At 32.9% G+C, this 26,367-nt stretch overlaps 1 protein-coding gene across 2 annotated transcripts in view; it reads right to left on the reverse strand.

The window, feature by feature from the left end:
* ELP4 (elongator acetyltransferase complex subunit 4) overlaps nucleotides 1-26,367 on the reverse strand; it is a 276,719-nt gene that overhangs the window by 101,541 nt on the left and 148,811 nt on the right. For both annotated transcript variants that reach the window (XM_011965594.1, XM_011965595.1), the window contains exon 9: nucleotides 23,032-23,138. In XM_011965594.1, the coding sequence (XP_011820984.1) occupies nucleotides 23,032-23,138 (107 nt within the window). The remainder of the gene's footprint in view (nucleotides 1-23,031; nucleotides 23,139-26,367) is intronic.

Here is a 26,367-nt window from a genome sequence, read left to right on the forward strand (position 1 = left end):
CCAAAGTGCCAGGATTACAGGTGTGAGCCACCGTGCTTGCTGGAATTACTACTTGCAATTCACATATGCTCAATACAAATCATATCTAAAAAGTTATACAGGTTTTTCACAGCACTAGAATAAATATCATCTCTAAGAAATGCCATTATAACAAAATCACCTCATAAGAAAAGACTTCTAAGTCCTAAATGACTGCTCCATTTTTTAAAAAAGTAATAATCAGTACTTCAATAAACAAAACAATTTGAACAGTTCTTACAAACTTCTGCAACAGAGAAGACATTTACTGAATCATATAATAATAATACTCAGTATAGAGTGTAGTCATGCTGCCTCCATTGTCATAAATCACTTAAAACTGGGTTCAGATGGTAAGCTGGTAAAAGTCAGGGAGTGTCCTCACAGGGAGTACCCAGAGGTTTTCCTACCCCTATTAGAAATCAGCGTTGAAGAGTAGACTATTTAGTCATCAGCCTTGCTGCCCCAGCCCCCTCATCGACCTTCTAAGTTCCCCCCAGAAAAACAAAAAAAAACATTAAGCAGCCAAAAGCCAGTTCCTACACCACAAAGTTCTTGATGGGAATGACAGAACTGTAAGACTGTAACAGACCTGGAGCTTGATGACCTATTTTAGCTGCTAGCAGCTAAACCTTAAGTCACATGGCTACTTCAGAGGTTCACAGAATTCTGTATGTAGCAGTCAGGCATGAAAAGTGGTTTTCACAGTCACTTGGCAAATAAGTCTTGTTGCTTATTTTCTACCTGGAGATGCTGCAGTCTTTACTCACCAGGTTGCTCAATGTGCCATTAGAAAGGTTGTTGTGAGGATACATGTTTTGGTATCTGTGTTTAGTCTGCATCTAAATATTCATATGTGTCTGTGAGGGCTATTAGATGCTAGGCTAGGCTAGGCGAGGTTTTTGTTTTACACCTTTTAGTCCAACTGGAAAAAAGTAGGAAAGTGAAAAAATACCTTGTTTATAAAGACATAAAATCTTACTTATGTCTCAATTTAGTAAGCTGTTTATCTATAACGTCTTAAATTTCTGAGATTATGTATAATGCAAGATGTTTACTTTTAATGACTGATAATGTGCGATATTTTCTTTCAATGGTTTAAGTAACATGAAATAATCACATACTTTCCATTGCAAACCTTAAATACTTTCTAATGGCACTAGGCTAGTTAAATTATTTTTGTTCTCAAGCTTGCCATGTCAAATGAGCTACAAAATTCATCTTTTAAGTTTTGTGCTCTAGTGTAAAGACACATTAACAATTTAACAATTTTTTTGGGGTCCAAAAAACTTCTAAGTGGATAGTTGTTATTCAGTGTATAAATGTGTACATAAACCATTTTATGATTTTATGGTTTTATTTTGAAAATTAGGCTGATGTGAAAGGGAACTAAGGCCCTTTAGTTTCTATCTGAAATCTTTAATTATGATCACCATACAGGTGAAAGACATCCTAAATTAGGTACTATCTTACCCTTACCTTTATTTACTTTTATATAATTATTCTGATGAATGATATAATTATAGCATTATACAAAATTACTAACTCATGTTTTTTTGTTTCCTAAGTGATAAACATATTACATTACATATAGATTAAGGCAATAAATCTCTTAACTAAAATAGCTAACAGTAAATCAAAAGTAGGAACTATAATTCCTATTTCTTGATTAGGAAAAAATCTTATTAAAAAGAATGACTTGGGGAAATATTTTATAAATAAAATTTTAAGATATAATTATACTTTTCTAAAAAAAAAAAAAAGGTTATTTTAATACCCAATTTAGAGAACAAAATCTGAGACACAAGACTTTTGACACTGTGGACAAAGCAAAGGCTCCCTTAGCTTGAAATTTTCACTTTGTATTATTGTGGAATGTCATGGAGACAGAATCACAATGTGACATTTTCGTCCTCATCTTTGATGTCCCTAGCATAAAATTATTACTCTTACAGAAAGAAGGAGTCTCCTATTTGGAAAACAATGAGGTTTATTATGTAACAGTTAGAAGGAGAAACCATCTTCCCTAAATAGCAGAGTGGCTGCAAATCTTCTAAAGGAATGGTAAAAAATGGCAGGGACACAACACAACACTCCGCAAACTGAATTTTAAACAATGATTCAAATGATCATAAAACAATAAATTATGTTTCAGTCAAGTGATAATAGATATAAACGTCAATTGACTAGGAACAATGAATATGTAAGCTCATGGGATATCACTATCCAATGTTATCAAGATGTTATCAACTTGGCACCTCCCCTGTATTTGAAGGATACATTTTAAATGCTCAGATGGTTTGGCCTTAATTAGTCATCCTGATAGGTATCCATACCGAATCACTACCATATGTCTATAGAGGCAAGAGGAAGAGATAATATAGAGTAGCTAAAAAATGCATTTAAATTTGAATCAAAATTATTTGATAGGGTTTTAATGCATCAAGCAACAAACTCATCATTAAAAAGTTGAGTTGTGCATATGCCAAAGATTTAGAAGGAAGTCAGTATATTGGCAGGGAAGATGAATGGTGTGAAGGAGGAGCTAGCAAGATCTTCACTAGGAAGGAAAGACTGAGTTAGATGTTAAAGTAATTTTAAAAACAATTCCAGGTTGATATGGAGTATCCCAAGTAGAAAGCATAAATCCTTAAAGACACTATATAGTTTGGTAATTAGGGAAAATCTAAACAGTTTAGTTTGGGTTTGGAGGACTGATTACTAATACCCTTCTCCACAGAACAGACAACCTAGACCATATAGAGAGCTAATTAAACATGCAGTCAGGTATTTAGCAGAGTTAAACATTAGTTTTCCACTCATTCCACATATGTTTAATACACATCTATTGTGTGCTAAATCCTGTGTAAGGTGCTGTGGGTGAATCAATGAGGAAGAAAAAGACAGTTTCTGACACTAGTTTACAATATGGTGAAGACAGACATCAAGGAAACAGGAAATTAAAATAATGTTGGAGGTGCGACAATAACTTACGAATTACTCTGGGAACACAGAGGTAGGCTATCTAACCTAGTCATGAAGAATCAGAAAAATCATTTTAAAGGAAGTGACATCTAAGTGGAGGACTACATGAAGAGCAAGATTGATCTATTGCAGAAAAGGGGAGAGCATTTTTGGCATTTACAAAAGATGTGGGCTAGGCGTGGTGGCTCACACCTGTAATCCCAGCACTTTGGGAGGCCGAGGCGGGAGGACAAGGTTAGGAGACTGAGACCATTCTGGCCAACATGGTGAAACCCTATCTCTACTAAAAATACAAAAAGTAGCTGGGCGTGATGGCACCTGCCTGTAGTCCCAGTTACTCGGGAGGCTGAGGCAGGAGAATTGCTTGAACCTGGAAGGCAGAGGTTGCAGTGAGCCCAGATCATGCCACTGCACTCCAGCCTGGTGACAGAGTGAGACTCCATCTCAAAATAAAAATAAAAATAAAAATAAAATAAAAAGACATGGAAGTGACAGAAGCATGGGCCATTGAGGAGACTGCAAGTGAGAGTGAAGCTGCAAGTTTGAGACAAGAGGTGAGGCTGGGGAGGCAGGCAGAGGCCAGATATTAAGGACATGTATTTTAATAAAAAGCATTGGACTAAATTAAAAAGTTACCTAAAATACCTTCATAAATATTTACTAAATAAGTTAATAAACATCTATGGTTGATCTCACCCTCACATAATTAGTCCTTGTAAGTTCAACTGACTCAGTATATATATTATATCAAAATAAGAAAAACCTTCATTCTAGGTCAGGAAATTAAAAATCTGACAGATTTCGGCCAGGCGTGGTGGCTCACGCCTGTAGTCCCAGCACCTTGGGAGGCCAAGGCGGGCAGATCACGAGGTCAGCAGATCGAGACCATCCTGGCTAACACAGTGAAACCCCGTCTCTACTAAAAATATAAAAATATTAGTCGGGCGTGGTGGTGGGCACCTGTAGTCCCAGCTACTCGGGAGGCTGAGGCAGCAGAATAGCGTGAACCCGGGAGGTGGAGCTTCTAGTGAGCGGAGATCACGCCACTGCACTCCAGCCTGGGCAACAGAGCAAGACTCTGTCTCAAAAAAACAAAAAAAAAACAAAAAAAAATCACAGATTTTAAATTTTTCTATCGGGTTCTTACACACACACACACACACACACACACACACACACACAGAGTACCAATGGAAATTTCATTCTGATATCTAAAGCAAAGCAAAGAATCACAGCTAGGTGTGGTGGTAAACACCTACAGTTTCAGCTACTCAGGAGGCTGAGGCAGGAGGATTGCTTGAGCCCAGGAGTTTGAGTCCACTCTGGGCAACATAGCCAGCCCTTGTCTCTTGGAAAAAAAAGAAAAAAGAAAAAAAGAATTATAGCACATTACTGGAAAATAATCATTCCTTTGTGATGTATGAAACAAGTGACTTGAGTGTTGCCAATCATTTTATTAAAAATAGTGTTAATCTGTCACAGGAGTAGAGTAAAAAAGTAGTCTGAGGAATACAATAATTTTGCCTTATGTGATAGTGTTAAGGCATTTTTCAGGATAATTATTTTTTGTTACTTAAAAAAATAAGATTCATAATGTACCATGCTTGGGCATATATGTATATTAAAAAGAGTGTTGAAAAGAAACATATTAAAACCAAAATCAAAAGGCATAAGTATTTAAATACTATACAAAACATCATTTTAATCTGCTTGTTTTCTAAGTTTAAAATAAATTCCGCTTTCCAAATGAAGCAATTACTTTTTTGGATCATCTCTATTCAATATTTACCATTTAAATATTTTTGAATATTTACTATACAGCAATGTTATACGAATTCTTCTGATTAGAAAATAAATGCTTGTGGGAAAAATGGGAGCAATTTTATTTTAAAAATGATGCAGATGCATCTTACAATAAAAAAGTACACTTAATGATCAGATAATTAGATGGGAGGAGTAACAGAGTATGATAAGATGAATGGATCATAGATTTTACTGCCTAAGTTAAAATTTAGCACAAAATTCAGTCTGCCTAGCATGAGTGAGTGTTTAAGTTAGACATTTTAACTGCTTTTGGTATAAAGAATATATATAAATAGTTTACTAAGTTACTTTCATAGTACTTCCTCTTATTCAGAAATACATGTCACTAGATTATATTATGCAGTTTACTGGTAGAAGTTTTATAGTTGAAGTTTTAAAAATGTGGAATTATATAAACTTTATTTGACAGTTTTCTTCAGGATACTTATTTTAAATGGTGTTACCGAAATCTTACATGTCTCACTGGTAACTATTAGTTAAAATACAAATAATGTAGAAAAATAATAAAATTAACATAGATTAAGTTTGTTAAAAATAAATTATGTTACATCCAAAAATATAAGACTGTTTCACCCACTATACTAAGTAATCACTTCTGTGATGTCAGGAGATTAATTTCCATGAACTTCTAAGATAAAGTTGATGGTTATTTGACATTAGGTGCTTTAGAAAACTTTGTGTAGAATGCATTAGTGATTAGACTACTGCTTCATAAGATTATAGAAAATACTCCCTATACTAAAAGGAATCTTTCCAAGGCAATAATAAACTTAATGGATAATGAGAAATAAACTTATTAAGTGCTTGCTCCAACGACATAATAGACTCTATGGGCCAACCTTTTCAGGCCATCTAAACATCTTCAGGTAGGATCATATTTCAACAATCCAGGACAGATGAAAATAGACTGCATTTTATAATAAACTTATCTATACGTGGTCTATGAGAAAGCATTTTAATATCCCAAAGACTTTGTTTACCCTAAGCCTTTGTTTAAATAACCTCAATCTTTTACAATTTGTCTGTTGTTCACTTGGTCCTCCATGCTGGCTGTAAAAACTAGCCTTACTATTAAATCCTCCACATATTAATACATTTTTGAAAATTACTTCAGATTATTCTTATTTTCAGGGCATTAGTAAGTCCTTTAATCCCCATCATCTCAAAACGTTGATATTTCCTAATTCTAAAAGAAAGATATTTTCACAAAAAAGATGAAAGGCAGTAAATAGTAAATAAGTTCATTTTCTTAGGTAGCCGTTTTTCTCTAGACTTTACACGGTGACAGTAAAAATGCTAATTAAATCTACGTAAAGAAACTTTTTTTTTTGAGACAGAATCTCACTCTGGTGTCCAGGCTGGAGTGCAGTGGTGTGATCTTGGCTCACTGCAATCTCTGCCTCCCGGGTTCAAGTGATTCTCCTGCCTCAGCCTCCTGAGTAGCTGGGACTGTAGGCGCATACCACCACGCTCGGCTAATTTTCGTATTTTTAGTAGAGACAGGGTTTCACCATGTTGGCCAGAATGGTCTCAATCTCCTGACCTTGTGATCCACCTTCCTTGGCCTCCCAAAGTGTTGGGATTACAGGCGTGAGCCACTGCACCCAGACTACATAAAGAATCTTTACCAAAACAATTAAAATGTTTTCTGCTATAGTGTTCAATTTATTATTCTCTTCAAATCTATTTTAAAAAATCTTTAAATAATTTGAAGGCCGGGTGTGGTAGCTCATGCCTGTAATCCCAGAACTTTTTGAAGCTGAGGTGGGAGGATCACCTGAGGTCAGGAGTTTAAGACCAGCCTGTTTAACATGGTGAAACACTGTCTCTACTAAAAACACAAAAATTAGCCGGGTGTGGTGGCCCACTCCTGTAATCCCAGCTACTCGGGAGGCTGAGGCATGAGAATCACTTGAACCCAGGAGGCAGAGGTTACAGTAAGCCTAGATCATATCACTGTACTCCAGCCTGGGGGACAGAGTGAGACTTTGTATAAAAAAAAAAAAAAAATAGAAACTTATTTTGAAAAATATTTTATGTTAAAATGAGAGAATTAAGCTGGGTGCGTTGGCTCACACCTGTAATCCCAACACTTTGAGAGGCCTAGGCAGGTCCTCTGCTTGAGCCCAGGAGTTCAAGACCAGCCTGGGCAACATAGTGAAATCCTGTCTCTACAAAAAATAGAAAAATCAGCTGGGCATGGTGACACATGCCTGTAGTCCCAGCTACTTGGGAGGCTGAGGTGGGAGGATCAATTTAGTCTGGAAGGTTGAGGATGCAGTGAGCCATGATTGTGCCACTGAACTCCAGCCTGGGTCACACAGAGTGAGACTCTGTCTAAAAAAAAAAAAAAAAAGGAAGACAGAGGATTAAACATTTTTATAATATAAAAATTTATTGAGACATTTCAAGAACTGGTCAATTACTGGTAAGAGTCAAATATTAATAAGAATTTCTGGTATTTGATGATTATGGTATATCAATAATAGAATATTTTAGAAAGCATAAATACTTTGAAAAATGACTTTATAGTTTTTAAACACACTGTGAAGCTAACCTAAAGGAAGTATTTGTAATGGTAGAAAGTATTTACCAAACATATCTGTGTGAAAAGTTTTATAGTACAGAAGTAATACTACTGAAAATTAAAAATATTAGAGAGAGCAAGACAGAGAGCGAGAGAGAGAGAGAGAGATCTCCCTTCTGCTACAGGCATAGTTTAAGTCTTGTGTCACAAATAAAAGGATCCTCCCTAGCATATGGAGTAGTTGCCATGTCCTCCCAGGGATGGTCTGTAGCTATGTTCACCTCAGGCTCATCAAGAAGAGGTAAACTGTCAAGTATAATTTCAGTCACAGGGTGGTTTGGTTGAGACAGATTAGTGGTATGCAATCATGATAGATAGTTTATCCCAGCTCCAAACTGCCGCTTGGGAAATCTTGAACTCAAATGAACAGACTCAGTCATTATTAGTGTCAAAAAGGTATACAGAGACAAAATTTGGTTGGCAGCACGAAAGATGAATCAAGGCGAAAAAGTGACCAATTGCATGTTCAAAATCGAAATTGAGATGCATACTACAGTTTGGAAATACTTTACATACCAGAAAAGTCATACATTATTAATTGTTCATTGATTAATATTTAAAACATGTTTCTGTAATGTATTTTCAAAGAGACAATAAAATGACATGTATTTTCTTATTTCAAAACCTTTATTCTCAAGGTGATGTATAGTAAGGAGTACCCTTTTAGATACAGAAGATAGAAAAATGTTTTTTTGAAATTTGTATAATTTTTAGTATCTTTCCTTCAGCTAGATATTTCCAGAGATAAGACTTTTTAGAAGAAGAATTTAGTTTTATGGGACCACTTTAATATTCAAATGCCTTACAGTTTGATGACTTTCTCAGGAAGAAATCAGGATATAATAAAAGCATGAACTTAAAATGTGGAAGAACCTAATCTAAATAACTTTCCAAATATTTCCTAAACACTGAAAAATATATATTTATACATTGTAAAATACATTATTCTATTAGCGAACACAAACTTTGGTATCTTTAAATCAGACTCCCCCCCACCAAATAGCCACAAAAAGAATGTCCTCAAGTGTCAATGCCTGAAGTGATACGCTCTGACAAATCTAACAGCTCTTTCTGTGTCATTCCTAATGCACTTGTCACTCAGTATTATCCATCCTCATTAATGACAATGGGAAAGTTTATCTTGGGAACACGTTTTAAATCATCTACTCTTTACAATGGGACCATGAAATCTCTTACAAAACATGAGGCGGGAACTACTCTGACAACAAAACCCCTTCCTGGCAGCTTTATTCTTAATTCCTGTTCAAGGAGTAATCTGTTTATTATAAAATCATACAGAACAATATATTAAACAGAATTTGAAACAAGAATAGCTAGTGTGATTTTCAAGCTTACAAGTATTTTTACAACATTTTTATTAGGCTGAAAACACTACGTTGAGTTCTTTTTGTGTGATTTCATGCAATCTTCTATTCTATTCTACATTATAAACACCTTTGAAAAGAAGTTTTGTTTTACATAATTTTAAATAATTTTCAAATGGCAAGGACATTGGTGTTTATATAATTATTTTAAAATATAATAACTTACATTAACTTAAATAAAAGCAATTACTAAGTAAAAATGTCCTCGTGTTTAAATTTCCTAACCAAAATGCCAAAATATTCCAACTACAGCATCCTATAGCTTAAAAATAATCTTACCAGGACCAACATTACTTTTAATAATATATTCACATTTTAAACTTCAGTAAGATCTTGTTTACTTGTATAAGAAATTCCTACATTAAAAAAAATGAATATAAGCAAGCAAGACTTCATAGCACCCACTTAAACTTACTATTTTGACTATCAATTATAGACACTGGATAGTGTGGCTAATGAACAGTTAAACTTTTTGCATATACTTCTGCTAATAAAATCAAAATATCCTTATGCCAAATATAGAAATGTATCCTTATGCCTCTCAATATTCAGTTATCAAAAGTTTAATGTTATATTTTGATTAATTTACTGTATAGTAAAAAAATCTTAAGTAGATTATAACAAAAAACTCAACAATATCACATTTAAAGTTGATTTTATAACTTTTAATAATCTGAAGTCATTTGTGTATTCAAACATGCTACAAATGAAAACACTGAATTTTAATATTTAAATTGTATGAAGTTACAATTCATAAAGCATTTTAATTTCAGAATTCAAAACTTTTAACATTTCTAGTTAATGCTTTATTTTAAAAAAGGTTTCTTTAAAGGATATTGCGCTTAAGGTTCTAAGTTAAATGTACAATAAACATCATAAAATGGTTAATTAAATTTATAATGTTTTATAAAAGAAATATAAATCAAAGGAACACTAATATATATTTATACATTACAATTGTTTCTCATATATTAGGTATTTATTATCAATCCAGTAACATTATATCGAAAATAGCAATTTATCTGTGGCTTCAGAAAACTGAATTAGTACTAATGGTTAAGAGGTCGCTTTAGCATTTGAAAGAATCTGGTAGAGTCTGAAATGAGGTGCCTCTAAGAAAGTGAGTTCCACATGATTACAGAGAGGCTGGATGAGAAAATATGTGCACACAATGAGAAGCTGGCTTTGAAGCACTTTAAGCTCCCTTCCAATTTTAACGTTTTATGAAATCTAGGTATTTTCTCGGACAGACAATAACGCAGACTGTTTGAAAAATCTAGGTATTTTCTGAAAGACATCGCATTAAATTCTACAAGTGCAAATTACACAGCAAATGATTGTATGTGTTTGTTATTTTTCAAATAAAGCTTAATTTTAAGAGTATAAATCATTATCACCAAATTGACAACTCTCTCAGTAAATTTTCTTTAAAGTATGTGGCTCTTTAAAGTAGGGGTTCTTCTTCACAGAACATTTTCTTTGTGAATGACGAGACAGAAAATATTTTTGGCTTCGCAGGCCATAAGATCTCAACTTAGTGATGCACTGTGAAAACAGCCATAGACAAAATGATAGGAATGGCTGTTACAATAAAATGTATTTAAAAAAAAAACTCATGGAGCTGGATTTGCCCCATGGACCACAGTTTGCTAAGTACATGTTCTATTGCAACATGGGCATAGTTGCTTTAATATTGCCCTTTACTTACCCACTTTTACATGGACAAAAGCTTAATAACCTTTCCAATAAAATGATTGGAATGTTATAATAATTGAATGCCAAATTAATTGCTCATGTCTATAGTACTATTAAGAGTAGATAACATTTCCAAAATATCTTTACATGTATTTTTTTGTTTTTGACTGAATTACACATTAAGTCAATAACATATCTTAATGAAATGCATTCAGTTATAAATCACACACTGTAAATTTACAGCTTTTCTCCTAAATATAGTTGGCCTTAATTTAAATTTCTGTTTGGATCAGAATGGTTTCTCAGGAGGAAATTCTGAAGAAGCCAAACTGAAGAACTAGACTGGAATTTGGTCAGCTTCGAGTGTATAATAAAGAGATCAATGGGATGATTTTTCAATAAGGATTAGTCCTAGATTCTGTTATGGAAGTGATATCAGTTACTTTACTGATAATGTGTATTTAAATAAAAGTGTAGAATATGCAAAATGTGTTAAAATTCCATTTTCCATAATTATTTCATCTGTAACTCATAAGTCTCATGAACTGTTTTCAACAATAACAGCTCATTGTATTATTAGCTGATATTTTTTGAAGGTTATTTTAGTTATGTAAAACCTTACAAGTATATTAAGCATCTACAGAAAACTGTATTCACACTATCAAACTATTTCATATAACTGAAATGACTTTTTTAATGGTCACACCCTTTTATATGTTTTGAGCAATATCAAGAGGACATTCATTCATTTATCCATTCATGCAATATTTGACGAGCACCTATATGATCAGGCAATGAACTAGGAAAAGGAGATACAATGATGAATAAAAATACCTACGTTCATAACACCTATGCTCTAAAAGAACAACATTTTGTCAAAGTTTGATACTTTATAAAAGAAATGCACGATGTTTTCCATATACTAAAGTATGGCAAAACAAAACAAACAAAACAGTACAGAATGGATATTCAAGAGCTAAATAAAAAGCAAAAAAGATTACCTGAAATAGCGCTCTTCTTGGCTACTTTTTTCATGATTGGCTTTTGGCCTTAGTATTTTTATAGACCAATCAGTCCTACAGGTTTTTAAAGGTTAATTTATCATTATTTGATTAATGATTCAAATCCACTGTTAAATTACTTTTGTTAATCCTAGAAGGTATTGTTTGAGATTGACTAGAAATTTCATTTTTTTAATAGTACACAGCAATAAAAAAATATTAAGGGTGTGTGTATGTGGGCGGGGAGTTGCTGTGTCTGAATATGCAAGTATAGAGGGAAGAATCTAGGAAGTGTTGAACAAATATATTTCATTATATTTTTAAAATTTGAGATTAAACAATGACTTGTATCTCACAAATATACATACATAACATGCAAAATCTAAGTGTATTAAAACAGTTAAAAGAAAATATTTTCTTTGTATTTAGTACAGATCATTACTAATTCATTCAGAATAGAACATCACTAACACTTTATCTGGACCACCATTTTTTTTCTAAGACTACTGAAAAGGCTATGAAATATAACTAAAATAAATCACTATCTAGTTGGATTCCTTTTTCATACTTATGCATGACAAATTTTGAATCTCAATACAGAAAAGATATACTGTATACTTCCCCAACTGTTTTGAAACATGCTAGTTTTATGGTAAAGGAGAGTTGAACACTATCACTGTGTTGTGTTTTGCTACACTTAAATATGGTTCATATGTTAAAGAAAAAAAGTACATACATGTATATATACGTGTAATCAATTTTCCCTTAAAAGCTGTAATTATGTATTTTAATAATTTTCGATTATTATTCAAGTCAAGGATATAGTCCTATTGCATTTGGTTTTGGTCAACGTTTTAGGAATTTGTTTGTAAAAATATTAATAAGCTACTGTGTGCTAGCCTTTTCCTTTGCCTACTGACTACAAGATAAGTTGATCCATTTATTTACAGAACCAACAAGGGCAATCCATTTCATGCTATAGCACTGACCCTTCACAAAGATCTTGTAAATGAGTAGCCTATTACAATATGTACAAGTGACCTTTAATTGCACCAAGAAGCTTTTTGTTACAATCTTTTTCAATGCTACACCATAGCTACGGTACAAGTTGGGAAAATATTTCTTATGTATTTGGCAGAAATATCAACAAAAAAGCCCCTGTATCAAAATATGTAAGTGAAAAGTTTGAGGCATTTAAGTCTACACTATAATATTGCCTTTTAAATAACTATTGATCAGAAAGATAAGGTTTTTTCATTCATATAATTATTCAGAAAATTAATAAACATTTCATTAATTAAAGACTTAAGAAACATAATTAAATACAACTTGGCTCTTAATAGCCTTTGGAAACAAAGATAGTTCAATCAAAATTGATTATTTTTTTGAGACAGAGTCTCGCCCTGTTACCCAGGCTGGAGTGCAGTGGCACGATCTTGGCTCACTGTAACCTCCACCTCCTGGGTTTAAGCGATTCTCCTGCCTCAGCCTCCCAAGTAGCTGGGATTACAGGCGCCTGTCACCATGCCCAGCTAATTTTTACATTTTTAGTAGAGATGGGGTTTCAGTATTTTGGTTGGCCAGGCTAGTCTCGAACTCCTGACCTCAAGTGATTCATCTGCCTTGGCCTCCCAAAGTGCTGAGATTACAGGTGTGAGCCACTGCACTGAGCCTATAATGGAAAACTTTAATTGTAGTAAAATATACTTCTCTCTCTTTATTAAATGACTATGTACTTTCAAGTTTTATTATTTGAAATGTTCAATGAAGAATCCTATACCTTAAAAAACACCCAAATAAATTCCAAATATCATTTATATTGGGCAATAATATTTGAAATAAGTTTTCAATAAAGCATAGGGTCAGGTATTTCAACTGATTTACTCAAATTTTTGAATGAATGAAATATATATTTGACAGTCTGACAAGAAATTGAAGCCAAATACTAAATTTCATTAAACTCTTCATCTTGGGTATCTTATTTCTGGAAGGCTCATGCCAAAATGATTTAGTCTGATTCTCTACAACAATGGTGGGTTGACTTGACAGCACCTGACAAAACAGTTCAGTGAATTTCATGATACCAGATACAAAGAACCTAAACTGGCTACTCTATAAAATGTTCATTGTGACTTGGAGTGATGACAGTAATAAATTTGCCAAATTTTTTATTTCTACTTAAGTAAGAGAACTGCTTTACCAGTTATTTGGTAAATAAATGGTTAAAGACATTCCCATTACATTCTACTTTCTCTTAATTATTTATTATGTTCCCCAATTCTACCTTTTAAAAACTAATAATTTATATTTAACATCATATTTTCTTAATGAGGAACATAATGTCTTCATGTTACTAAAATGCAGAAAACTTTTCCATATTCATCAATAAATGAGGAAAACATTTTACAATCATAATATTTATTGCTTAATTTTACTTAAAGATGGCATTTAAAGAACTTCCAGCAAATCAAATTTTTTGCAAAAGAGAAAAATAGCTCTTAACATGAAAGAATCAAACCTTCATTAGAACCAGTTATGATAAAAGGGGAGGAAAAAATTAGAAATTTGAAAAAGGAATTCAGTAGACCCTTATTAAAAGTTGTGTATACCTTGATTATCTCACAGGATAATTTTTGATGCTCCAAAAATAACAAATGTAAAATAACTTAGAAAAATTTAAAATATAAAAACAGGTTGATTAGCTATAAGCAAATTAATACTGGTAAAAGTACCTGAACACAGAACTTAAGTGAGTACAATAATAATATATTGTAATTAAATTTGGCATACTTTTGGACTATATCAAAATAGTTGATAAGGAAAACTACATTTCTTTGTATATGATACTTTTTCACTTTCTTTCAGATTTAGAAATCCTGTAACAGTAAATAGTATTTTAGAGAATAGCTTTTTTTTTTCTGGCAAATTAATTTTTCCATAAAAACCTACCATACTAGAAATAAGTAAAAAATAGAATATCATTACCCTAATGTATTCACACACATATATGTGTGTGTGTGTGTATATATATATAAAATAACATCATGTTATATAAGGGAGAGGCTGTGATTAATCCAATCACAATGTTATAATGTATTTTACAAAAAGTTGAAATGCAAGCTAGGGAACAGAAGAATTTTTAATATGAATGTTATTTATATATACATATATCACATTAACACATTTTCTGAGATTAAAAAATCATTTTTTATTGAGGAATCCTTCAGGACAGAGGCTTTCTGGCTTATGTAATGAAGACGAGATAGCAGTACAGCTTAGGGCATGGCAGACAGTTGGTGGTTAAGAGCACAGGCTTTAGAATAAAACGGGCTTCAATTTCAGTGTAATTTCTGCCAGTTATCAGTTCTGTGACTCCAGATAAGTTAAGTTGCTTGATCTCTCTGAACCATAAGTTTCCTCATTTGTAAAGTGAAGATAATAATGTTATATGGGTAGTTGTAAGGTCTATGAAATAATGCCTTTAAGTGCTTGCAGTAGTCCTAGCCCTCTGTTAAATATGTAATATAACTTATTTCTTAAAATTAATAATAATTAACAGTTTGTGAACATGTTAGCTTTCCACTGTTATTCTGCATATGGCTTCAGAAGATCTGAATTTTATCCTGGCTCTAACCACAGATGTATGACTTTGGGAAGGAAGGTTACATAACTCCTATCTATTTCTTTTTATTAAATATGTGAAATAGTATGTATGTAAGGGTTCCTATGAGGATTAAAATTAAATATAATAATGTATATGGGCCGGGCGTGGTGGCTCACGTCTATAATCCCAGCACTTTGGGAGGCCGAGGCAGGCGAATCATAAGGTCAGGAGATCGAGACCATCCTGGCTAACATGTTAAAACCCTGTCTCTACTTAAAAAAAAAAAAAAAAAAAAAAAACCAACAAAAACTTAGCCGGGCGTGGTGGCGGGCGCCTGTAGTCTCAGCTACTCTCAGGAGGCTGAGGCAGGAGAATGGCGTGAACCCAGGAGGCGGAGGTTGCACTCCAGCCTGGGCACAGAGCAAGACTCCATCTCAAAAAACAAACAAACAAACAAACAAACAAACAAAAAAAGTATATGAAAGCACCCAACACAATACCTAGAACAAATCAGACACCAAATATATTTTTTTAAAGAAACTTATGGTAGGCATGAGTTACTTTAAAAACTGTAGTTTCACAATTTAACAAATATTTATGGAGCACCTATTATACATACGGAGGATTTAGCTGCAAATAAGACATACTATGTCCTTACTCTTATGGAGCTTACATTTTAGTGGTGAGGTCAGGGAAATAAACAAATAAACTGATGAACAATTATAAAATACATTATACTGAGAATTCAAACAGTATATGAGGGTGAGTAACTTAGTGAACACTTCAGACAGGCCAGTCAGACTTCTCTAAGGAGGAGGTTGAGATAGTTAATTTACAATCCAAATAACATGAAAAGGCCTTGAAAAGATCAGAGGGATGAGGATTCTGAACATTTGCTGTGCAAAGGCACTGAGGCAGGACTAAACTTGAAATGTTTTAGATACAAAAGTATCCGCAAAACTACCTACATCACAAGTTTAAGGATACCATATTTACTAAGTATTACTGTTACAGGTACCTTGGAGCATATACTAGTAAAATGTATCTTCTTACTTTCTAGGAACTTAAAAAATACATTTAAGTGAGGAAATGAAATAGCTGTGATTTGTCATCATTTTCTGTTTTCTTTTTTTCTATCTTCCTTAGAGACTATAAATGACACATTACTAAAGGAAGTGTTTCAGAGAGTATCATGTAAACTGGACTAATTCTGCTACAGCAGTTCTACAAAGGCTTGAAGAAAATCTTTGAAGTACTGCAATACAATTTTCTTGGAGCCAAACCATAAAACACATATATAAATGTTTATGTCTGCAAAACTTAGGAAGAAGGGAGAAGAGATATTTTCCCCTTTGCATACTTAGACAATGCTGAGTCTGTATCCTCCTGGTCTAAAAATTGAGATAACTGCATTCACTACAGGTAACCATGGTATCTTTATGACAGACTGTTAGTAAGATTCTAAATATTTGACTTTGCTTCGTGCAACCATCTCATTATTCAAATATATATTTTCCTTAAATTTCCTGAGTAATGTAGTTATGAATAAATAGTGCAATGTAAAATATTAGACCCTAAGTTCAATTTATAAAATGAAGATTTTTAAGTAAAAATTATGGTCAAGTGTCATATTTTGATAATATTTCTCAAAGAAAGATGATTCATTTGATATAACTAATTACAAGTTTCATATCCTACATGTTGATGACCATACAGAAACTATAAGACATATAACCGTCAAATATGAATCTACTCTTCCTTGCCAAATGAAGCAATGATGTTCTGCCAGCCAAACTAACAGGAAGCATGTGAAATGAACACAAAAGCAAACAGGCCTTACACTGCCTAAGGGAAAGTCAGCAAGATGGCAGTTTCAATCATTCGGAATAATACTAAAGCAGCCTTAGGCTTTTCTCAGAATGGAAACATGTCACTATTACTGCAATATTTCAACAAATCAGAATGCAGAGAAAAGAACACTTATGCAACCACATCTCGGAAGGGCACTTTACTCAACATTTAAGTGGAAAACAATTATAAAGAAATTTCAGAAAAACTGTCAGTGAATATAAATGACTCAGGGAAAAATGTTTTTTCTTTCAAAGTGCTTAATAGATTTTTCAAAAGCTTACCACTTAGAAACAATTTCCTTATATATTCTCCTTAAGGAATTATTAATGTAAAGACAAATTTATATAAAGTGGTAAGTGAAAAGTTTGATATTCAGGCTGCCAGTAAGAAATGCTCATTTTTCCCCAGTATAGTACTACTACTTTGGAAGGTTTGATCAAAGGGAATAAGCTTTCACAACATTTATATAGGAAGTTAAAAAATACTTCAAATATTTTGGGAACTTACCTAATCAGTATACTTTTAGCATGTGTCTAGTCATGTAGCCATCTTTGGTCAATCATCAAAAAATCAAAGGGAAATTGGCATGACTCAACCCTAACTTTAATACCGCATGATTGTGTCGTGTAAGCTTGTTTTGTGTGAGAGCTGCTGTGGTTTTAGCAGAGAGATTAACAACCGGACCTAAGCTGGCCTCCAAACCTTGCCCTGCTGATGCCTCAAGCTCTTTGAAGTCTGACCATCATACCTGGCAAAACAACAGTGGGAACTAGGATGGTGTCAGATCTAATCAAATTGTTTGCTGCAGCATAGCTAACTATGGGGTTCACTAATTGGCCCAATTGCGGATTATACCTTTTGCTACAGATTCAAGACAATAATTTAGTTAAATGATTTTTTTTTATCTTTTCTAATTAAGATTCCAAAGTGGGAAGAAATAGGATTAGACAGATTCTGAAAACTGTGTTCTCCTTAAGGTGGTATGCACTTTTGATAGGTTAACTATGGCATGTGAAATATAGAAAGTATAGTAAGTATTAAAACAACTTCTGGAGATTCTGTGAAACCTATGTAATGCTATTATATACTGATATCACTAGAGAATAAAAACATAAATATGAGAATGATAATATAATGAATATATCAAAATGTACACATGTAAAAAAATTACATTTCCATTGTTAAAAAACGTTAATTTGAGTTTATTTTTGACAAGTGATTTAATCTAAATGAATAGATGCCTATATTAAACTTTGATTTTTTTTTTCTTTCTGCTAGCTGCAGTGTATCTAGGAATAAAAGTTAGTTGAAATAACAAACAATATTTGTAGTATATTGGACTACAGCCCATGATGCTACAACTTAATAAGGCTCCCAAGCCAGACATTTATATTTCCATTATTTTATTTTAGTAACATAATTGTGAGTTGACAAGCAAGTTAATCATCCCTCTCCCCATCTCTAGATACAGTAAACATATTCAACGTTCTACTTCTCACTTAAAAACTGGAAAGGCTGCTGAAAATAAGCATAGGGAATAAAGTAAACCTAGGACCAAAGATATCATGAAACACTCCAAATTATTACACATTATCATAGCCACTAGCACTCCTTAGTTTGTAAGAGTTTATGCTTTTCCCATATGTAAATAATAATCCTATTGAATAATCCTACTGAATAGTACCAAGTTATGTCGCAATATAATTATAAATCTAATTTATATTGGTTCTATTCTAGTCTTAACACTTGAGAATAAATCTATTACATGAGTATATCAAAAATAATAGCTACCTAATAAAAACTAGATTGGTCAATTATTTTGTTGAGAATAAGTTCTTGGTGACTGGAGAGGTACTGAGGTCCTATTCTGAATTAGGGACAAAGTATGATAAGACAACCTTGAGTAAACATGATTTACTTTGACATTCTCTACTCTCAATATTCATTTAGTTTATGAGGCCCACAAAGACACACTATTTATGATAATTGCTATTTTTTGGACCAATTACAGCCTACATAAGTAGTGTTAATCTTTATACTGAAAATTTGTAGTAAATACTGTAAGTCTTCTGTATATTTAAATGTTAATCCAGTTACTGTACTCTCTGACTTGAACTTAGAAACACTGAATCTTTGAGCTGGAAAACTGTCCCATTACCAAAGTGGAAACTCTCTTTGTGAAAACCTTAATGGATGGTGCAACTAATGTAATAATACATTATTATCATTTATATTAATTTTATGACTAGAATGTGCTACAATATGATCGAGCTGAAAATATAAAATCAAAATAGCAAAATATTATTAAGTGTAAGTGAAAATGTTGCATTTATGTCATCAAATATGAAGCCACATTTCAAATTCTGCCAAATCTTGTTTATGTACTATAATTACATCATAATTACTAAAGAAAAAATTGGTTAATGATAGCCTGATATTAAAGAAGTAAAAATTACAGAAGCTAAGAAATGCAAGTTTAACCAGTTATTTTAGCTTGGAAGTTATGCTATGTATTCAAGTTATCTTACACATAACTAAGAAGACAGTGTGTACAGGTCACTTGACTGGTGGAGCTTATATCATATTTATAGCTGTATTATTTGCACTATTTTAAAAAGCCCATTCATAATTTATCTATATTATATACATTTAAGCAAAGATTTTATACCTATTAAGTAAATAACCCTGTTCTTGATTCTTAGATATAAAGATGAAAAACACACCATTTATGTGTATTGAATTTATGATTATATCTTAGTAAAGCTTTTGTTTAAAATGTTTAAACACTACATAAAAGTATAAATAAGTTAGTATAGTACTTGCTACTTAACAAAGGCTCAACAAATGTTTGCTGTGATTAAATGGAGGTTAGGCAAGGTTAGGTAAATTTGATCTGGTTAAGATCAAGGAGTAAGCAGTATATAATGGTTAATCACATATGCCATACTATGTATTGCTTATAAGAATCATCAATTTTCAAAGAATTGGAAAGCGATTTGTTTTAACCTGAAATCACAGTTTAAACTTTCACTTTTACTTATCTAGAATGCGTGTCAGGATTTTAGTGCAATTAGTATGGATATGATTCTGCTACAGTTCTTGTAGAGGGGCTAATTTATAGAGCTTTGTAGTTACAGGTATTAGCAAAAATTTTTACTCTGATTAGGTAAATATTTTCACTTGAATCTGGACAATACCAACACATACTCTGAGAAGGAAGAAATATTCCTTTGCTTTCTCCAAATCACTCAAAGAAATTAGAGATTATGAGTTAAAGTTGCTCTACCTGTTAGAGGCCCTTGGTAGCTGCTAGTAAAAAGATAATCAGTTTTCATACATATAAAGGGCAATGACTTAACAAATCAAAAAGGTGCCCTAAAAATAGAGATGAGAGTGCTTGCCTGCTTCTTTTGCCCCATGTTTCCAACCTTGCCCCCTTTTGAGACATGTGACTGACAGTAAATTCCAACACGTAACAAATTTGCCTGTGGAATTGGAAATGTTATTTTGGCTTTCCCTGCTAAACTACCTTTCACTTCTGAAAGTGAGACTCTGATTCAATGCCTGATTCAATGTCAGATTCAACTATCTTTCACTTCTAAAAGTAAGACTCAGATTCAATAGACTATCTATTTTAGTCTCAGACTTTACAGGCTAGCAAGGTTATATTTTATTTTTAAAAAACTATCAGGACATTTAAAAAGAACATTTATTTGATGTGAGTATTAAAACAGTAGCATTTGCTCGATGATTTTACCCTCAATAAAGGAATCCTTGAACTAGTTACTTTCAGGTCATTTCTACTCCTGTTTCTAGTTTCTTTAATATATTAACAAGACTTACTATCTGTTTGGATATGCATTTTAGAATGTACGATGCTACATTTAAAACATTTTAGGTGAACCACATGATTTTATTGTGTTCTAATTATACCTATATATGTACTTCTATTTGGTTTGTTTGATTCCTTAGTTTTTATTTTTTCTAATCACTAAATTGAATATTATGGCATAAGTAAATAAGTCATTTAGAATGTATATATTTATATTAAAAAAACAAAAAAACTCAAAAAAACCTTAAGTGATTAGGTTATTAGCCAAAAAGGTACCGAGTTTGATTATATAGAATTTTAAGAAGCAACAGTCTATTTGTGTTTTGTTTTCAAACATTGCTTCTAAACCACAGGTTGACCAATTACAATGATTCTTAGTTTAGCATAGTGGGAACAAGAGAGAAAATGAAACAGAAACCTGTGTGGTTAATAAAAGATCTTTCATCAGCTCTGACGGTGAAGTGCAGTTACTATTAGAACCTAAAGTGGGACCTCTCCTCTGAGAGACCTCTCTGACAGGAGAGGTCCCACTTGACATCATGTAAGTTCTTTATTTTTCTCTTTCCCTCAATTCCCAATAAGACTCAATGAGACAGAGAAAGAGAAATCATAAACATGATTCACATTACTGTACTACTTTCTTCTCTCGGTACAATATTTACTTTCACAGGGGAATCATCTTGCTTAGTTTGTATGGTAATAGAAATGATATCTCAGATGTCGTTAGAATACTGATTTTGGGGAAAAGGTGCCACATGGAGAGAAAAAACTTACGTCTTCCATTAAAAATATAAACTCAGAAGAAAATGATAAGCATGCTTTCCTTGTGACACTAAACTATAACTGTATCTTTCTCAAAGTCTGAAGCAATATTACGGTAAATTACTCAGTATTCTGTCAGAAAAGCTGAAACAATGTTTGAACAATTACAGTGTTGGGTTCCACTTCAATGGTTTCTTTTGAGAACTAAAGCAAATTAGCTCAAGAATCACCATTTCTACACTCTCGCTCTTTTGGCTTTAAGTGGCTTTTGAAGGGAGTGTCCCCAGATGAGAAACTTCTAACACTCCTGCAGAGATGACCTGCTTGAAGAACTGGCTGCCTGATTAACTATTAACTGCTCTCAATAGGATTAGATAATTAAGGACATTGATGACCATTAATTAGGAGGAGGGCACATTAATTTGTCACTGGATAGGGCCCTTACAATGATTTATAGGTTAGTGCTACTTGCAAATGTGAAGGGAAAGAGAAAAAGAGAGGGAACCATTAAGTTACCTTATCAAGTGGCCAGCTTAAAGAGGGCAGAGGGTCAAAAAAGGGCCAAAGTGGTCACTTAAGGGTGAAGTCCCAAACACCAAAGCAGTGCCAAGCCACATTGACCATCATTTGGTGATGAAGTTAAAAATATGCTAATTTATTGGTGGCAATTCTCTCTTTTTATGGTTTCAAGCAGTTAAGACAAGTGGCCTGCTTAGGAGCTTTTCATTTGAAAAGAGATTAAACAAAATGGTTTGTCAAGGCTGCTTGGCTGTTTTATGTCTTTGTTAAAAAAAAATTGCGCCGACTATACTGATAACTATCACATCACCCAAAAGCCATCTCTCTCTAAGCATTTACTTCGTTAATAAATACATCAATTCTAATTGCTTAATAGTTCTCTGTTCATTTGCTCTTTAGCAAGATTAAGTTGAAATAAATCTTTTGTCCTACTACTTTCTGCCACCATTGCTTACGTAAGGGTCACAAAAAAAGTTGCAGTGTCTTAGAAAATGTACTTAAAGACACTAGTGTAAATTATAATTTGTTTAGTTCCACACGAGGAAAGGTAATTTCACTAATAGTAAAGAAAAACGCTTTTAAAATGTAGATAAGAGTCCTCTTAGCCACAGACAATTATGGGTAGCATTCACATTCCACACCCAAGTAAGCACAGCTCATTAACATTTAATTAAATATGCTTTTGAAAGCCATGGAAATATGCATATCATATTTATCATGTAAGTTTGGAGCTTACTTTTAATAGATATTCAAAAGAAAATCATCTTTGCCATACTTGATATATTGTAAAAATAAAACAATAGTCTAAAAAATTATTCTGTTATATCAGAAGAACTTAATAATATTTAGCATAAAACATGTCCTAAGAATTTCATTAAATAGGTGAAAATAAAAATAAAATAAAGTAAAAATAAGTTAAAAATAACTTTACCTCAAGACTGTAAACTAAAACATAAAAATTCTCTTACCTCAATAGTGAACAGCTTCCTTTTTAATTTAAAAGCTAAGTCTTTGACATCTGATTCATCACAGATCAAGTTATTAAGCCGAGGAATCTGCCGTATATGAATCAAGCCTTGTGGAAAGGAAATTAAAAGAAAAAAAAATTAAACATTGTCATCGGATGCATAAATTAAATAGTCTTACAGCAGAATCCTGTAAATTTACACACAAGCATCCTCCTCTTTTAAAACTGGAGCTTACTACCAGGAGCAATGAAGCAAATGGTGTGATTATACTCAAGTAATCAAGCAGAATAAGATAAACAGAAATCCTTGTGCGACGAAAACTAATTGCACTTTGGTACAGAAGTACAGATGTAAAGAGGGATCTTAATACTTGTCAAAACTACAGCCGGTTTGTGTGTGATTTTCTCTTGTATTTACAGTAAGCAAATATGGCTATCACCTTGCATGCTGCCCACGGCACCACTGAGTGATCTTTATTTTATTAAATGCACCACTAAGCAGCCAGCAAAACAAGGCTTATAGGTTACTGATAACCAGTGAAGCACTCATGAAAAGTATTTCATTTTGTACCTTATTAATGACTTGAACAAACCATTGAAGAAAACTACATTTCAGGGTACACTCTAGGACCAAACGTTAACGCCTATGCCATCCCAAGACACTCATATCTACGGCATGTTAGACCTTTATGTAGCTGCTATAAGCTTTGCAACAGTGCTAGGTAAACCATGAGCTTTGGCCTCTTGTCAATAGAAACACTTGCTAATTTTTTCTGACAAGGGCACTGGATGGCTTTTGTGCAGCCTAATGTAGTTTCTGACTAAACTAGGGGTCATTTCCCACAGATGAAGACATAGAAGGTGCTTCACTACATCTTTCTGCCTGACTCAGCTCATATTTAAAAATTAACATCCCGAGGACACTGATCCAAAACACGGGGAGGAAAGGCAAATTACAGATTTGAACAAAGAGACAAATCTTACTTATAGAACTGCTTCTCTAGTACAAGGTTTTGTAAGTATGTTTAAATGCTTAATAATGCATCTATTAGTCTTAGCTTAAACCTTTAAAGGTACTTAGCTTGAGAAATGGCCTCTTCAAAAATAATTAACTAAAATACCTGACAATTTTTCAAACTTAAAAAAATGTAAAAGGTGTTTCAAGAAGACAGCTTTTAGCTACAAATTAAGACTATCTCATACATATTATTTAGTAAAATATATCTATTAGAAATAGGCACACCACACTTTTATTTGCACATTTCTTATTTTAACCTTAAATGTGCTTGCTTAGCTATCAAGAGACCTTATAGAATAAATTAATAATTTCATAATCAGGTCCTCCTTATTAACAGAAAGCATACTAGTCTTTAGAACCACTCATTACTGTGTGGAAAATAATTTACAATTCAGAGATTTTTGCACAAAGAATCATAGCCTTTCAACCTTTGAAATACTTTAATCAAAATAATATTTTTCAGAACATAAAATATTTTACAAAATGCATAAGCTAATAATACTTGTTTTATAAAATCTGGTAGCAGGCTTCAAAGAAGCTACTCAGTCTTTAGAGGTTTCCATAGAAGTATGGTAGCTCCATAATAATGGTAGCAATAATTTGTATATACTAAGAATAATAGGTAAAAATCTGTTATTCACTGCATTCTATATTTGGTTTAGACCTATAATACTTAGACCTAACTACTACATTTTTACTATTCATATAGTTCTACATAAGACTCTTTATTAAAAAGAATCCCCAAATTAACCAAATGACTACAATATTACTAAAAGTAAAAAAAAAAAAAGTAGAAAGTCTGATGAATTCACCTGTGTTTATATCAAGGTGGCAATATTTTATAATTTGTTCATAACTCAAACTAACAAGAAAATGAGTAAACAGAGAAAAGTTCAAATATAATGAAAGATCTTCTCTTTCTGAAAATGTAATTGACTAGGAATCTGTAAATATAATCCAGTATGTATCTTATTATACGGCTACGCTTTGTAAAGTATAAACTGCTTTAGAAAACTGTCATTATTAGAATACGGTATTTATTTCAAACATGGCTAGTAAGTATGACGGATTACACGGCTACCCTAAGACACTAGGACAACAAAATATACACCTGATTCAGCCATGCTTTAATACTTGGGTTTGACTCCTTTCAGTTATTATAGTCTATAGTCTTAATGTAGTTGGGTAATAAGCTGCCATGGAAGACTGGACAGGAATGGAAAACATTTAATAGGTGTATTGTAAAATTTATACTCCTTGACTGTATACATTTGGACTGAACAGGATGTTTCCAGGTAACCTAAAAGCAGCCTGCTCATGCTCTTCTCATTATGAAGGTTCTACTTACCATGATAATCCTTATACAATGGATTAGTTTCTCTCTCAGAACCAATAAATGATTCCAGACCAATTACTATATCTGACAAGTTTGTGACACGGGCAATAATGGCTTTATTCTGCAAAACATGGAAACAAAACAGTAACGTTAAATGTTATGTTAAAAATATAATATCTGTAAAATATCACTATGCCATCTCATGAAAAACTGTAGTAGAGATAGACTATCAACAGAGAAATACCTTAAAAGTTAAAGCTACTATAGGCAGAAAACTGGATGGAAATATGCCCTTAACTGAAAATGCTGGCCCATGTAGTCACGCTATTCTAATTTGAAGAACTGAAGGGAAAACATAAATTGGTAGAAGATATAAATTGATTAGTTCTGGTAGAGAACATAAATTGATTATTTTTCACTTGTATTAGGGAACAGGACTACCTTTATTCTCATACATGATTATTTTTCAAATTACTTCATTCAATGCCCATTGGAAAATCTGTCAGACAGCAGGATTAAGAAGCAGTAGATGGTACAGCATAAAGTATAGGGCAAGAGTCTCACTGTCGTCTGTCAGCTGGGACAAGGTCCCAGCCCTGTAACAGCTGAGGTCCTCTGTGACATATTAGAAACAGGGAAAGGACCAGCTAAGAGACTGCAACATGGCTAGCTATGGAGTCTTCTGTTTTCTCTTTCCAGATGCTGCCACTTGGCTCTGGGATAATAATAAAGGGAAAGAAAAGATGGTAGATGACTAACATTTAGACCAGTAGCCTATCCTTTATTTGTTGACACAATCTGAGATGAACTGAAATACTGCTAAATACATTTTAATAAATGTCACATTTTGCCAGATCAAAACAATAGGTTAATATGTTTACAAACATAGTATGTCCAGTTATTAAGTAGTAAAAGTTCTAAAATACTGAGAATCTCCTGGCTATAAAAATATAATAATCAAATATCTGGTAGGGTTTTTTTTT

Source organism: Mandrillus leucophaeus, unplaced genomic scaffold (genome assembly GCF_000951045.1).
Source record: "Mandrillus leucophaeus isolate KB7577 unplaced genomic scaffold, Mleu.le_1.0 Scaffold73, whole genome shotgun sequence".
NCBI lineage: Eukaryota > Metazoa > Chordata > Mammalia > Primates > Cercopithecidae > Mandrillus > Mandrillus leucophaeus.